The sequence below is a fragment of the Xiphophorus hellerii genome, chromosome 8, assembly GCF_003331165.1.
Source record: "Xiphophorus hellerii strain 12219 chromosome 8, Xiphophorus_hellerii-4.1, whole genome shotgun sequence".
Taxonomy (NCBI): Eukaryota; Metazoa; Chordata; class Actinopteri; order Cyprinodontiformes; family Poeciliidae; genus Xiphophorus; species Xiphophorus hellerii.
Genome location: NC_045679.1, coordinates 18911893 through 18928946, shown reverse-complemented (window position 1 = coordinate 18928946; position 17054 = coordinate 18911893). Strand labels below are relative to the sequence as shown.

Sequence of the window (17054 nt, the reverse complement as noted above, 5' to 3'; positions counted from 1 at the left end):
ATTATGTTATAAACAAACCACTTGCTGACCCATTTAGTTTAGCATTTTCCACATTAATACTGTAGCTCTTCTGACATCTATAAATCCCTTTCGATTTGACTAGGTTTTTGTTGTAGGAAAGCAATCCATCATAAATTATTTGAAAACATTTTTTCAACTTTAACGGTGTGTACATCTCTCATAGTTCAAATATTTAAAAAAAAAACATCCATTAAATTTTAGAAAATTTTAAAGGGGCAGCAACGATTGAGCTGGGTGGACCTTACGCTGGCTTTGAAGAATAGCTTCTCCCCAGATCTGCAGCTGTCAAGCTCCCAAGATTGGCAGTTGCACTTTGAAGGCGGTGCAGCCTTAATTTTCTTAGGTGTCCAACTAACTTCAATTATAACTCTCCAAGCAAGAAGGTCCTAGTTTAAATCCAGACCTGGAATCTTTCTGCATGGAGCTTGAATCTTCTTCTTCCCATTTCAGTTTTCTCTGAGTACTCCAGCTTCTTCCCACGGTCCAAACACGTGACTGTTAGGTCAATTGTTTCTCCTATGTGACCTTAGAGTGAATGTGTGGTTATTTGCACCAATCTACGTGTTACCCTACGAGGATTAATCGGTATAGAGGATGGATGGATGGATGGATGGATGGATGGATGGATGGATGGATGGATGGATGGATGGATGGATGGATGGATGGATGGATGGATGGATGTCCTACTAGGTTTGTCTTCACATTTGCATCCATTACCATGATCTAACTCATTCAGAAGAGTTGCAAAGAAGGACCCTGTTGTACAATGGTGTCAGTCAAATGAAGTGTATAAAAACAGACAGAATTAAATTATGAATATTTTTGTACCAGTCTGCTCTGACCTAAGATCGTTATGAGGTGAAAATAAAGAGAAGCAATGTTCTACATTCAAAATCAACAGATGTCAAGTATAACAGGGAAAAATAATTCGTTTAGCTTGTACATGTTGGTTGTTTGCCTAAAATATTAGACAAGTTAGATCCATGGCTCGGTGGCAGCAAAAATCAACATTTTTAGGAAAGTGATTTCTTATGTAGCAGATGTTTTTTTTCCAATGATAACTCATAATTGTGTGCAGTGTGAGTTTCAGTTACTTAATAAGGGTCAGGGAGCATCCAATGATTTTCACATGTCTGGGCAACTGCTCTACCTCCCAACTTCCAACCTCATCACAAAGGTTATCACAACAAAAAAAACACACACACACATGAGTATCTGAACCATACGATAGATGTCAAAGCATGTCTTCAGAACAGGAAATGTCAACTCTTCGTTGACTGTAGAGAAAATGTCAGCAGGTCAACATGTGAGCTAAATTCATAGTCTAGAAATTCAGATGGTTCATAAATATCTTTGATCTTGAAGTAATCCTAGAGGGATTGAACAGATTAGATCCACAAAAGAAATTATATCCTAAGAGATTGACAGATTTTAGTCTACAACAAAGTGACATTTCCAGTGTTGGAAATATTCTGCATGCCATTGATAGAAAGGATCCAAAATAATGGATGGCTTACAAACTCTGCTTTGTTTCTGTCTTTATTCTAGGAGATACGGGACCAGTTGGCCCTCCAGGATTGACAGGGCTCCCTGGTCCACCTGGTCCTAGGGGCTTGATGGGACCAGTTGGACCAACACCAGACCTGTTCCACATCAAACGTGGCCCTCGAGGACCTCTGGTCAGTTTATATATGCTTTCTTTTATCTAGAACAAATCTGTATGTCCACATTTTTCACAGTTATAGCTCTGCTTTTGCCTTTGTTGTATGACAGTTCATATTCTCATTCATGTTAGTAGTACATCTTTGAAACTCCAATATAATATATCTGTGTCTGAAAATCCTACTAGACCAACCAGAACTTTGTCTTGACATACAGGATCTTAGGCAGAACTGCTTTAAAAAAAGAGAGTTCATGCCATTCTAGTTCATTGCAATAGGGTCAAAAGGTCAGGTCAAGCTCAAATCAAGCTAAAATAAATGACACACTTTCTCATGGTTAGGAAAGACATAAATATCTAATTTTATTACTGACTATTTGAACGAGACATTAATGCAATTAATATTTTCCTAAATCTTCTATTAGTTTCCTTCATCATGTTGTCAAATATATTATTTGCATGCAAAGTGTTGTTGCATGCTATATGAATATAGTAGAAGTGCATTATAATACCTAATAGTACATTCAAATAGTCCATTACAATTTAGGTATGGCACACATTGACATCCTTATTGCTATTGACTTACTGCACAGTTTTAATCTGATTTGTCTCCAAGACCTCTTCATCACTTCTCCTAAAAGCAAAAGGTTAGTGCTTTAGCAGCACTAACACAGAAATCATCATGGCAATATCAGTGTTTGCAGTATCATAAATGCAAATTATGTGCTGGATCATGTGCAATCATATTGCAAATTATATTGCAATATAATTATGAATTATATTGCAAACTGCATCCAATATTGCTTGGATGCAATATTGAGTAAAACCCCAAAATAGATTAGTTTAATACAGAGGAAATACTTCAAACTATGATTCCAGCTCCAGATCACTGCAGGGACCACATTGATGGAAAGTACCCATTTTGAAAGAATTATCTGAGTGCTTTTTAACACTTGTGAATATTCTGGCACAAACCCACAAGTTAAAGCTCCTGACAAATATTTTAATTACATTATGGCTAGCGTGTTTTATTTTTTTCTTCAAAAACAGCCAGGTGACTTATGCAGATGGAGAATTCCTCTGCTTCTGTAAAAGACCATCACCATGAGAGGTGAGAGGTTTCCCTTGGTTGGCCTGAACAGCTTTGCAATGAAATACAAGGCATACTTTTTTTAAAAAAGTAAGACATGGAAATTAATTTCTACTTTTGCCTGTAAAACAGATTTTTTCTGACGTGTGGGTTTTACTAGACTAACAAATCGAAATAATTTAGTAGTTCTGCATTGTGAGGCAGGCGCAGGGAGAGAAAGAAAATACCTCCTCTTTTTTGACCCTCATTTCTGCCAGGTCAGAAAGGATGACACATGGTGATGGTAATAACAACAGAGTGCACCGAATCCATTTACAGCTTCAGATGTTTTCTTTGGCTTGCTCTGTTTGCAGCACTCACTCTATCCTGCTAGTGCAAACCGTTGGTGTTGAGGTGGAGGCTATGAATCAAGAATGTTGAGGATATTGCCACCCAGACAAGTTAGAAATCACAACATCAACACCTGCAATCAGTCATACAACAAGTTGCACAGAGCCAAATCATGAACTCAGGACCTGTGTTTTCACAGTGGAACGTAATCTGTTGCTTTGCATGCATGAGTGTTATGTGTTTATGTAATAGTTAGATGTGAGTTTCCATCACAGCTCTTCATATTCACAGCCTGTTTATGCAGTTAATCAGTCCACATTTTGGTGAGGTGAGGCTGAAAGGGCGTTGTGCTCTCATGAGGTTTTGGCCATCAGGTCACATGTGTTTGCATGCAAGGATTTTAACCTTGATTAATGTGTGACTCTCAGGCTATGTAATTGTCTGAATATTGGCATCTCTCCCTAGACAATATGTTCACAAGTCTTTGAAGATAATTATTCCAAGAAAGACGTCAAAGCAAGCTTCGTCATTGATCTGAAGCCCCTCAAGAAAGACCTGAGGCCCTCAGTTAATCTCTCTTGGTAGATCATGATTGAAGCTTTTGTGGTTACTAAGAGTGTGTCCATTTATCAAACAAAAAAAATTGCTTGCTTTTTTGTGCTGACAGGACAATATTACATCTACATTAGTGCAATACTCAACTTCAGAAACCAGTGAGGGAGGACAAATATCCCTAAAATAATATTTATATATCTTCTGTTTCTTTTTATATCTTAAAAGGGCCCCCCAGGAGCACCAGGGAGAGATGGCCTAAAGGTAAGAATGGATGCTATGTAGTCATCTGATAATTTTAGCTTTTCAGCAGGAACTATGCCGCTTTGAACATCGTTCAGTAAAACTTCTGATCAGTATGACCCCTAAACAGCACAGAAAGTTTTAGCACCAATATGTTTAACTGTGGTTTGTTGTATCATGTCTTAAAATATGATACAACAAACCAAAGTTTGTTGTATCATCTCTGGGCTATTTTCAAAACAATAGAGATTGTCTCCAATAATGGACACTGGCTGAAGGGAGCTTGGTTTCTTTAATCCTAGTAGAACCATATTACGATCGTCTCCAAGCAAAACCCCATTGATGAAGTAATTATTGCCTCATGCTCTGTGCAGTACACGGATAAACACAATGTTTGTGTTTGTCAGAGTATGACAAATGATTGACACAAAAAAGTCAATCATTTGAATTTCTCTCTTAGACTGCAACCCACTTCCTCCGTTATTATTATTATTATTATTATTATTATTATTATTATTATTATTATTATTATTATTATTATTATTATTATAACCATCTGACAGGTTAAGCTAATTTTATGGAGAAATTGGAAGACACGCCAAAACAATATCCCTCAGCAGATAATTATCCATAATTATTAGTCTAATCTTCAGAATTGTAGCTTGAGAATGACAAGCATATTGCAAGATCTCAGCTAAATGTTGCCCTGGCAAAGGCTTTCTGATGAAAATTTTACCACAAGTTGATACAAGTGGAAAGAACAAAGATGCTGTGTCAAACAGAAGCTTACTTGGTGGTGTGTAATCTATTAACCCAATAAATGCAGGTGTTTGTTTTTCTAAATCCAGGTTTCATGTTTTTTCCATAAAACATGTTTGTCCATGTATTCTGTCTCTCCATAAATATGCAGCCCAGCTCATGAAAACATGTTTTCATAACTTTCTTTTTGCAAAGATCCATTTCATCCATCATTTGTCAGTGTGCCACAAAGCAATTTAAAAAAAAATATGGAGCTATATATTACGGTACATAAGGTGAAGTTCAGATTTTTTTCTACAGAAGCAAAAGCCTTGTGATTCTGCAGGATGTCAAAAGCAATTTGAACTGAAAAGAGCCAGCTCAGGTAGTTCAGACAGCCAGCTCTTAAATAAAATCTGACATAAAGTGGCTTGAAAAAGACAGCGGCATGTTTGTGATAATTTAAAGAAACTAAATGTCAACTCTTGAATTGACTCCATATCAGAGAATTTGAGATACAGGCTAAATATTTTAAAAGATTAGAACATTTACATGCTGCTAATCCTATAAATCTTACTATTAATTGCTTACTAGATGAGCTGAGTGTATGGAAAGACTTAATTGCATCGTTTCTTTATTGACAGAATACCTTGGCATTTGGGATGTTTGGGTGGATAAACTGGAGAATGATGATAATCTGCCTGACTGTGCTTCAAATTCAACCCATCTGCCAAAACACGTGTAGCCTCAGTATGACCCTGAGCTACCAAAAATGTTCCTACACAGTCTGGAAAAGACTAAAAAAAAAAGTACAGCATTAGCTTTTTTTATTTTTCAGATGTGGATAAATATAGGAAAATAAAAACTGACTATGGAAAAAAAAAAACCTGAATTACATCTAAAAAAAAAAAAAGGATCAATATTTGTAGTTACGGTACTAGTTTCAAAAAGTGAACTTTTGATTTAGATGAGCACTAACAGATGCCCAAAAAGCTGTAAAATATCCCTATATTACACCCAGACCAGCTCTGTGTTGTTTTATATTTGGAACCCAAAGTTAATAAAACCTTACTAATTTTCAAGCAGTTTTTTGGACAACATTTGTTCACTTTTTCAGTGTTCTGAATTTTATTAAATGGGCAAGCAATGTGTAGAAATTTCAAACGAATTGTGGTGAAACCCCGTATCAAACAATTGTAACAATTAGAAGAGTCCATATTATTCTGAATAACATACAGCATGGTTGCTTCCTTCTTTCGATGTTTTTGTTCTATAACTTAAACACTTCCAGGTTTGTGGTGTTTTTTGGTAGATGACTATCGCTTTTGGTAGTTATCTACCACTTTAAGCATTTCTAGAAATGCAATTGAGAAATGGCCGTGGCAGTTTCCATTCATTGGCCTTTAAAGCATCCTCTTACACTCAGGATTAGGTCTGAACACACTGTACGATTACAAACTTTACCAAGAAAAGAAAAAAAAAAGAAATGCTAAAGTGATGGAATGTTTTTGTTGGCTATTTTTAGTCAAATATTTAGACTTTGCTTTCAGAACTGGAGAGGATGCAAGTTACATCTTGGTGCTAGTTTTGCACTGAGCTAAACTTGAATCTCAGCACTGCAAATAGAGGTGCTGAAAACAGCCTAATGAAAATAAAAGGACAACTTTATTTACTTTTAAGAGGTCAAAAAAGTTTATTAATGATGTATTAAAGAATATTATCCAATGAAAATAAAAGTCATCACCATAAACCTAAACAAAAGTTAACAGCTTAGAAAAGTAAGAATGTATTTTTCAACATCAGTACCATGCAACTGGTAAATATTTTACTGGAAGTATCCTCCTCTGGGTATGTTTTGCTGCCAGTAGAATTGGTAGATTGCCCGAAGTTGATGGAATAATTAAAGAGGAGGGGCTGGCTCATAACTTCTAACACTTGGCATAACTTCAGACCATCATGGTTGAAACTTGTACAGAACTGTAACTCCAGCAGGACAATGATCCCAAACAGACATCAAGACTGATTGTGTAATGCATAAAGCAGCCAAAGTTACGGTTTAAAAACAATATGTCTACGATTTTGACCTCAGTTCTGTCAACAGTGTGTAGACTGTGCCTGAGGAAGTTCTTAGGTGTCACTGGCAAACAATCACTTTAAATTAAACTTCACTGTAATAGTTGAAAGAGTGCTTTTTCTGTAGTTAACCACATTTTGATGACTGTGGCATTTGAAATCAAGCTTTGGTGTTCTTAGAGGCTTTAGAGCAAACATGGTAAAAATAAATTATTACTTTATGGTTTAACATTGTTAATTGGTCTTTCTAAATTCTCCCTAGGCGTGAGTGTGGGTGCGCATGGTTGTGTGTTCTGTTTGTTTCTGTGTTGCCCTGCGACACAGAAACAGGGCAACACCCTGGCGACCTGTCCAGGGTGACCCCGCCTCTCGCCCTGAACGTTAGCTGGAGATAGGCACCAGCACCTCCTGACTAAGGGACAAGGGTGTACAGAAAATGGATGGATGGATGGGTGGTTTAACATTGTATATATTTTATGTGTTTTTCAGGTTTTTAAGTCAGAATTATTTGTCCCTAAAATGATCCAGTGTCACTACTTAGAACCAGCTCTTTTATTTTCGTCTTTCATCTGTGACTGGTCCGGTAGTAGAGCCACAATGAGAGGTGTGCATATTAGAGGAAAAGAGAAAAAGGAATAAACCAAAACAGGCACCTGACAGAACACACAGTGAGGGGTCCTACCTTTAATATCAGTTCAGATTTCCTTAATGAGCTGACATCCCATTGACAAGGGCCAGCCCACACAATCTATTGTCCGACTGATACTCAGATCAGTTGTTTTGTTTTGTTTCTTTGGGGGGGCAATTTTTTTTCCCCACATATTTCTCTCTTTTCCTAAAAGCACACCAGATGTGACTTTCCCAGCAGTAATAGCAGAAGTGTGAACTCCCAGTGCAACAATTCCATAGCATCCAGCTGGCTTTTTACAGAAATCAAAAATAAATAAAACAAACTTCAGCCCAGCTAAAACTGCAATGCAACCCCCTGGTTTGATCCGTCCTGAGGTGAAGGTTACATTTTTTTAGAAGCCTTCTTGCACTCTACATTCATTTCTTTCTCTTTTTTTAACAAAGTTCTACTACAGCAGCTCCACACACACCATTCATAATTTTCATTAACCTCCAATGTTTCACAAACCCATTCTAAAAGCTCGGGCTAACTTTGGCGCACCCCTACCGGTAAACCGTTAAAGCTGCCGATAATTAAAATAATAAAAACAAATACAGAGGAGACAGCTGCAAATGTGAACAACACTTGTCATTCAAGAAAACAGATGAAAATCATTCTGTCTCATAACTTACCTTGAACATCATAAAACTAAATTGAAAGTGCAGAACATCAAAATCTCAAGATACGTGTTCAATTAAAAATGTAAAGGAAGGATAATTGTTTTAATCATTGCCTTACACAGAGTAGTACCCTCGTGGTAGCTTATGCATAATTTACATCTTTAAAATTCTATGTATATCTTTTTTTGTTGTTGTTGGTGTTTTATCAATACTCTGAAAATAATAAGTTGTTGACTGCTTTTATGTCTGGATTGTGTCCCATTAGTCCAGGCTTAGGAAAACAGCAGCACATCTGCTCCAGCTACATTTTTGACTTTTGGATAAATGTCTTTTGGTTTTCTGCCTGGTCAGTACAGGAATATATAAAAAAGAGTATGTCAGCTTGTTGTTTTCCTGCCTGTTTTTCTTCTTTCTTTTTTTCATATTTGCTGCATTTCCAGTATATCCCAAATTCAGAGCATTGTTTGATATTCCATTTTCTGACTCCCTGAACAGTTTCCTGAGGACAATATTATGACATGCTCTCATGCAACACCCCCACCCCGTCTTTTCTCCACTGTAATTCAACTAAACTAAATATTTGTTTTGTTTCCTCAGGGGGAGAGAGGAGCTCCCGGGCCTGCTGGACCACCAGTAAGAATAACACTTTTCATACTGATGATACACTATTGTAACAAGCCACTTCCATCTAAATCAAAAATTTAAGCTAGTCATTATATCAGGTGATAAAAGACATTGAGCAACACAGCCTATAATAGGCAACCGTGATAAAGCATGTAACCCACTGTATACATTTAAATCTGGGAATGGCACAGATGGGGATAACTTTTTTGCACCGAATGAATGCCTCTGCACTGTAATCATGTTAGCACTGTAAGAAAATATTACCACTGTAGACTAAAGGCACACTGCTACGTAATTTCTAGATTTCTGTTTCTATAGATTCTTTTTTTATAAGATATTGTGCATGAAAATTGGAATTTAAAGAACAAGACAGATTTTTTCTAAAGTGATTTAAAGTTGTGAAAACAAAACAAAGATATAAGTGCAAAAGGAGAGACATGTACCGCTCACTCTTCTTCCAAGTACCACCAGTGATACATAAACTAACATATATCTTTTACACAGTGAAATTTACTTTTTTTTGAGGCAACTACTTAGGATACATTTTCTTTCTCATAAAGAATTATAAGGTTATAAAGACTTTAAAACCAAATTATAAGAAAGCAAATGCAGAGATCACTGGACTGATGAGTAAATCACTATTTAAAATGTATTATCAAATTGATCAAGACCAAAAAGGATGCTTATTTTCTGTTTTGTTTTCCTCATCTCGCAGGGACCCCCAGGATCCTTTGATTTCCTGCTTCTGCTGATGGCAGATATCCGCAACGACATCGCTGACTTGCAGAGCAAGGTGTACAGTCGGCCAATGCACTCTCCGGAAGAGGACATTCCTTTGGCGCCAGACAGCTGGAGAGACACAGCGGACAGTTTGGATGCGGGATCAGGGGAGGATTATAAGGAACCTCCATCTCAAACAGGCCGATGGTCCAAAAGGAACAAGAAGAGAAAACCAGGGCGAGAGAGAACAAACTGATCACACTGATAATGAAGGGAGGCTTTGAATGCTGTCAGGTGTAAATATTGAAGCGGTTTGCTTTTGTATTTAATGGTTTTTAAGAACATATTTTATGCAGTTTTATTACAGATGTTTATTTTTTTATAGACTTAAAATGTTGTTTCTGTCTTTTAACAAATGTAAGTAGACTCTGGCAGTATTTGTGTATTTTAAACTGTATGTTATGAGAAACTGAACAAACCAATATCTAAGGATTGACATCTTCATCCATAATGTCAAAAGATGCAGAAAATCGCCACAGTTGCTTCACTTGACCTTATTAAAGTAACTTTAATGTTTTTCATCCATAAAACACAAGAATAATAATTTCAGTAAGCAAAGTAGAAGTTTTTGGAAAAGTAGCAGCACTGTTCATTTACTTGACTGATAATCAACAGTATTTATGTCCAGATTAAGATTATTTGTGGTCTGAATGGTTGTTTTTAAATTCATTCATTCATTCATTCATTCATTCATTCATTCATTCATTCATTCATATCTTTATTCCAGTCACAAAAAAGGTCCATAGTGAAAGGATAAAACAAACAAAATAAGAAAAAGATACAAAAATAAATATGACACATAATATTATTCACTGAGTCACAAATAAATGATGACGCCAGTGATTCCACAGAGATTTAAAGAAAATCTCACCGTACTAAGAGCAGGGTTTACTAAAACTGCAATTTTATTATTAATGTTGTGTACATTTCAGTTTTACACAGATGTGCTCCAGTTGTGGGGCTGTTGTGAAACAATCCCTGCTAAAGACATCCTCAGTTTACAAAACTCTTTATAGTATGTTTGAAAACATGAATCTGAATTAGGGAATTATGCCACCTTTATTTTTTTATATGAAAACAATATACTTTACAAATAGTGTCCAATTTTAATAACTGGATAACAATATATTACACATGAAAAGATAGCACAAGAACAATAGGAAATGGCTCAGATATGAAGAGAATAAACAAACTGCAAACATTGACTAATACAAGGCAGATTAACTCATTAAAGGTCAGCTGACGAGTTTTAATGGTTTTCTCCACAAGGGGGAGAAATCACATAGAAGAGCACATATGAAGAGTTGAAGGTAACATATCACAAAAAATTTATCTTTTTATATTTAATTTAACTTTTCAGAAAAATATGATTGCTATTTGATTAATGTAATATTTATTTTTCTAGAGATCAATAGAGACCAGCTCAGTCCTCTTAATTCAATAGAAAACTTGTTTCTGAGGCAGTACCCAGAACTGCAGTACCTTTTCACCATCGAACATTTTACAAATATATGTGATTCAAGGGAAAGCTATTTTCAACCATTTCATATTTTATACAGTGAATATTTGATTTTGTAAAGAAAGATACAAAAGATTCTATTTGCTTTTTCTTTTCTTTGTTTTCAAAAACCCAATATTTCTTTCCCTCAACTTTGTGTTGCATGAGAAAACATTCATGACATTTTCTCCTTGTTTCCTGTACAATAAGATGGACAGTCTTCCCAGGCCTGCAATAAGAAAATGCTCTTCCCTATTGAGTCCATTAGATGGCAGCCTTCTCACATTCTTTCTCTCAGACTCTGTGACTCTGGCCTTTTAGGTAGAGCCTAGGACATGGAGCCCAATGAACTCATTAAACTTTGCAGTGCAAATCACAAAGAGACGCAGTATGGTAACCAAAACCCAACTGTGACTAGAGTTTTATGGGTGAGCTCTCCGGCGTTTATTTTAGGACTCAAGCCACCAGTTGCCCATAAACAAAAGAGTCATTCAGAAACTGACTCATCTCTATCGGAGTAATTATTTTAAGCAACTGAAATAATTGCTTAAAATAAGCAATGATCAACAAATTTTAAACATGTGTTAAGCTGCGGGTAAAGTCTAAAAAAGCCCCTGCTGTACAGTTGCACTGACCAACATTCTTGTTCATACCAATGGCAAAACACATAAACAAATTTAGGAACTTTTAGATTTTTGTTGAACTTCTGAGTTTCCCAAATCTATATAGACACACCTTCACATACTCATGTTCAGCAGATCAAGAAAAACAAGACAATATATGCCCATAAAATCCCTACTGGAAGTAATTAATCACCAACAAACAGAGAGGAGCCTTAAATGAATTTAACTATTTGCTGAAGAGGCCCCTTGTCTCCACTTACATCTCCCTGCTTGTCCCCTTCATTATTTAGAACTACCCACAAAAAGATGCAGCACTGAATGGGTACACACACATGCACACCCCTCCATGAAAAAATGTTTCATAGCAAATGAATGAGGAAGTTACTGTGCTGCCATAGAGCCCCTAATGAGGTAATTTTATTAGAAGCGGCTGCCCAGAACAGTTGGAAATGGATGGGGGAAACAAACAGGGTAGAGAAAATTAGTGTTACCCAATTCATTAATTAATGCATCAGTGTGGGCAGCAAATTAACTGCCCCAAATAATCTTCTATTCAGCGAAGATTATGATGGCGGGGAAAAGAAAATACATTGTTGCCCTTCAACGTAATTACAAGACAGTGCAAATTCAATTCTAATGAGGTGAAAGGCACCCCCTTAACATACATCCCTTAGTCCCCTTCTCTGAAAAGGCCCGCTCTTGTTGAGGCCTAAGTTTAAGGAAGTATTGAGAGCGAACGAGACAATGCTGAGAGATCGGCCCGGGCCTGAGTGCTTTACATGCTGCAAACAGGTAGAGGGGACTGAATGGCTCTCTTTCTGGGACTCCTGGGGGGCCTGTCTTCCCAGCATAACAACACTTGGCCCCGAGAAAGGGGTCCGCTGAGGAGCCCCGGAGAGTGAATGGACCTGCGCCGCAATGGGTCACCCTGAATGGCCACAAGTTCTTTACTGATTAAAAACTATGTTGCGCCGGCCCCAGGGCCACGCACATTTGCACAGACGCACACAGAAGCACACACTCTGCCTCTCATTGAGTTATCTTTACTCATGCTTTGTCTCCTCTAATTGGAGCTGATGAGTGACTAATTGGTAGCTTTTTTACAACACCCAGCACTTAAGCGATGGCAAGCCGAGGAAGGCAGCATGAGCGGAGTTAATGAGAGGCTTTGCACAAATAAGAGCTTTAAAATGGGCCTGTCTCTCAGAATGGACGTAAAGGAAAGTTGAGGATAGCTTTTGTGTCCCCCACATCTTTCACTTTATGTGCAGGTATCTAAAAAGGAGAAGGAGCGGTGGAGGGCACCCAGTGGTTGCTGAAACGCTGAGCACTTATGCGAATAAAGGGATCTGTTCTGTATTGTTTGGAGCCCATCGTTTAGTGTGTCTGCTAATAATGAGAAAGAACTGCTCCTCAAATGAATGTGGCAAAGTCCTCAGGGTACAATGAGTGCCTCTCTTGCTTGGACCACACTGCACCATGTTGAAGCAATCTGAAATAAAGGTTTCGTCCTTCAGCATTGTTCAGGATGAGTATGTGGCCTATGTGCACAGAATTGAGGCAACAAATATTACAGCAGCAATCCTCCATATAGCTATGGTATACTATGTGAGTTTTTGGGGGGTTTTTTAGATTTTTGATTGTAATAAAGTTTATACCAGTTCTAAAATCAGACTGAACAGTTTTCAAATGTTTCCAAACCTCTGGAATTTTTGCAAAGCTACAGCTATGAGCTTCAATGTGTTTCAGTAGAATTTTACTTGACAGGGCAGAGTAGGGCTTAATTGTGAAGGCAGCCAAGCATATTGTATGGTTTTCAATGGTTAACAAACAAATTTGAAAGGTGTGACATACACTTATTCTGCCACTGTTATTTCAATTCAAGGAATACAGCAGACTGCTCGAGTTGTGAAGAAATTTAAACAGAGATTGGATTTTAAAACAGTACCCAAATCTTTGAACATATCATTGAGAAATGTTTAGTCTATCATCTGACACTGAAAAAAAGTATAACCAAACTGCAACTTTTCCATGACATGATTGACAAGCCTGAAAACGAAAGTTTTACTCAGAGAAGCAGTAAACATGTCCATTATAATCTCATCAGAATTAATTGGAAGATGGATAGACCTAAATACAGGAAGATTTTGGAAGAAAAACCTGTTGCAGGTTTCAAAGATTTCAGCAGGATTATTGCCTCTGGCTTCACACATTTAGATGCTGAAATTCAAACCTTTTTTAAAAAAAAAACAGCTAAATAGGTCAAAGATTGTCAATTGGATTTATTTTGCCATTTTAACACCTGAAAATGCTTTAATTCAAACCATCCCTTTGTATCTCCGGCTGCATTTTGCTAGTAGATAAACTTCTCCCCTAGTCTGAAATTGTTTGCACTTTCCAGTAACTCTGAATGGACTTCACTTGTCCATTCAGAGTTCAAAAGAGGAAATATTTCAGTGTTTAGATTTGCAAAGCTAGCAGAGACATAACCCAATGCTGTTATTAATCTTCTGGTATTAATGCATGCTGTCATCTCAACAAACATTGAGTTGATATAACACTGGTTTCGTTTGTGTTTTATGAACACCACGACACAACATGCTTCGTTTAACTAATCCACAGTCTCACACCGGCAGGTGGCGAGTCACTCTCCCTTTTCCCCTGATGGGACATTGGTTATACAAACATCTTTAGATGGCTTGATCCCCCAAACAACAAAAAGCCCCATCCACAGCACAGGAACTGTTTGTTTTACTCGTTAAGTCTAGTTTACAACCACTAAATATAAGTTAAAATTACAAAAAAGCACAATAAAACTCTCAGGAGATGTGAAGATGTGAGAATCATATATACATAAATGTAAGTTCTTAGATCAAATTAACAATCTAAATCAACTAACTGTCACTTTCAGGATTACATGTGCTGAAGTATGTTTAAGTCACTGGGCAAATATTTGTGCTGACTCATGTGAAAGACCATTGACAGTTTCAGTGACCCATTGACATCCTATAGCTTCCTATTGTTGCTGTGTGTAAATGGCCTATTAGCATTGTTTTTGAATTCAAATCCTACATTTTCTGACATAAAGAGTGGTTTAACTCTCTAATGAGGGCTCCAAAACAAAAAAGGACAAGGCTTCTAATCTCTGTGCTCCCTTAAACTACTGCAAACAATTATGAAAGGTCACATTTAACGCAATCAAACTGTTTTGTTTGTTCATGGAAATCATCAAAGTTTATTGTTGGAAAAAACGTCTGGTTAAATCTTTACTCATTTAGACTTAACGTGTCTTTGGCATTTACTGACCATTTGCCAGAGGAGTCCAAATTACCAGATTAGTGTCACAGCAGCTCGTTTACTTTTGGGTTTTTTTCCTGAACCCGTAATCAATGGGTCTCTCCTGGAGATGAAGCAGGAGGAAGCTGGTTGTAGTCGATGGAAAATGAGAAGCACATAATTGTATTTTCTCCATTTCACACTGTGGCATTCAGACTGCAGTGAAAGCTCTTGCAGCCAGGCGACCAACTGTGTAATCTTTCACTGAACTTTAAGTGGCTGACAGCACTGGCACTACAGGCAAAGAGAAAGATGGACTCGCTACTATTTGAACCAGCATCAAATTATAGCAAATCTAATTTCAAGGTACTTTGCAAGATGAACAGGTTCAATTCAAATCGATCCAATTCATTCTAATATAGCCAGGTCAAAAAATCAAGTACACAGTCTAGCACGTTACTACTCAGTAGAGAATTACAAAAGTCAGTTGACCCTGTAATTTCAAATGGTTAACCACGCTAAATCTGAGGAAGACTGATGGATAGTATTGAGGTGTTGACTTTACTGCTATCTCTCATCTCAAAGGAGAAAATCATCCCCTTCTTGACAGAAATAAACCCCCAGCAGTACCCGGCTCAGTGTGAGTATATCTAAGATTATTAAAGTTCTCCTAATTTAATTTGCTGTTTGATAATCTTCCAAAAACAGAAAACTGTCAATTTGTTATTGGCCCTTCTTTTTTTATTATCACAAGTGACCAATCTAAGAAAAATATTCCAACTGTTTCATGCTGGATCAGACACTTTCTGAGCTTCTAAACAACAGAAAGCTGCCATTTACATTTTGGGTTCATCCCCACTGTTTTTACACCTCTCTGCTGCACCTGTTCCCTCAGGAACTGATCAGCTACTCCCTGCTGTTCCAATGAGGAAGTACAACTTAGAGAGGACCATAACTCTGCTGTTGCAACTCTAAATAGTGTGGAGTCACAGATCAGAGAGGGCTGTTCTCTGTCTGGTTTAAAGAAATTTCCTATAAAAATGTTGCCATGTTTTTTGACACTGTGGGATTTTAATCATCATGTTAACTAAGCGTGAACAAGGATAAAAAGGAGGAGCACGCCTGCACAAGACACAAAACTTAGCCAATATGCAAAAGGAACAAGTTTAATTATCCCCAGGCTGAACATTACAAAATCTCAGAGAAAAATAGGACTTTTTGGACGTTATGAATCCACGTCTGCATACATGACAAATGTGTCATGGAATAAGTTATTAACTTTTTACTTAATTAGTTTAATACGTTGCAACACAGACAATAAATTGCTACCCACCTATATGCTAGCTTTATCAGATTATCCTGCATTTACAATATTACTTTACAGAGATTGATTTTTTATGTTCCAACAATTTTAGAAAAATGCACTTTTTAGATACAGAAATTGTGTCATATTGTTTTACTAAACATTTACAATTATTTAAAGGCATAACATAGAAATTCTCAGAGAAATGCCTTTTGAAATTAAATGCAACTCAGGCCTTTATTTATTTATTTATTTATGTACCAACCTTATAATCTCCTGTTGCAAACTCCAGGTGAGAAGATTCAACCTGTTCTCCAGAAAATGCCAAGTTGATTTTGATAATTTGGCTCACAGGTTATAAATAAAGCATTGCTAATCGAAACACAGTTACCTACAATAACATTTAAACTTAGTGTGCATATTCTCAATTTCCAATTTAAGGTCTAGGCTATTTTGGCAGCTCACTATTATCCTCCTTTGTTCACTCTAAAACTAGTTGTATGTATTTATAATCATTAGCATTTTGGAACACCAACGTATGTGAAGGGTTCAATTATCTCCCCCAAACTGTCCGGGAAAAAAAATGTTTGGGTTGTTTAAAAGGAAGAAAATGCTGAAATACTGGTGTTACTATCAATTATACTGCCAATTTTAGATTACCACAGAGTGAAAGACTCTGGAATGAGAAACAAGCTCCTTGTTTAAAATTGATACCTTCCACGTTAAGCAAGATTTGGAGTTACTCATGGTCAAACCAAAGGCCTTCTGTGGGGAGTATGTAGGAGTCATGGCTTTTGAGCTGATGAATACAACTGGTAGCAGTCAAGCATGGTAATAGTATCTTGCTGGGAGTAGTTTTCTTGGTACATTGCTCACCGTGGTTTTGGATTATAAAGAAGAAAAGAGTACTTCCTATTTTTCTAATTTTGTCTCAACTCAACAAATAAGGTTTA

At 36.9% G+C, this 17054-nt stretch overlaps 1 protein-coding gene across 2 annotated transcripts in view; it reads left to right on the top strand.

The window, feature by feature from the left end:
• The window catches only part of ccbe1 (collagen and calcium binding EGF domains 1), a 40935-nt gene extending 29935 nt beyond the window's left edge, over positions 1-11000 (top strand). For both annotated transcript variants that reach the window (XM_032570726.1, XM_032570725.1), the window contains exons 8-11: positions 1570-1700; positions 3882-3917; positions 8595-8630; positions 9337-11000. In XM_032570726.1, the coding sequence (XP_032426617.1) occupies positions 1570-1700; positions 3882-3917; positions 8595-8630; positions 9337-9597 (464 nt within the window). In that variant the 3' untranslated portion in view covers positions 9598-11000. The remainder of the gene's footprint in view (positions 1-1569; positions 1701-3881; positions 3918-8594; positions 8631-9336) is intronic.
• Positions 11001-17054: the final 6054 nt, after the last annotated feature.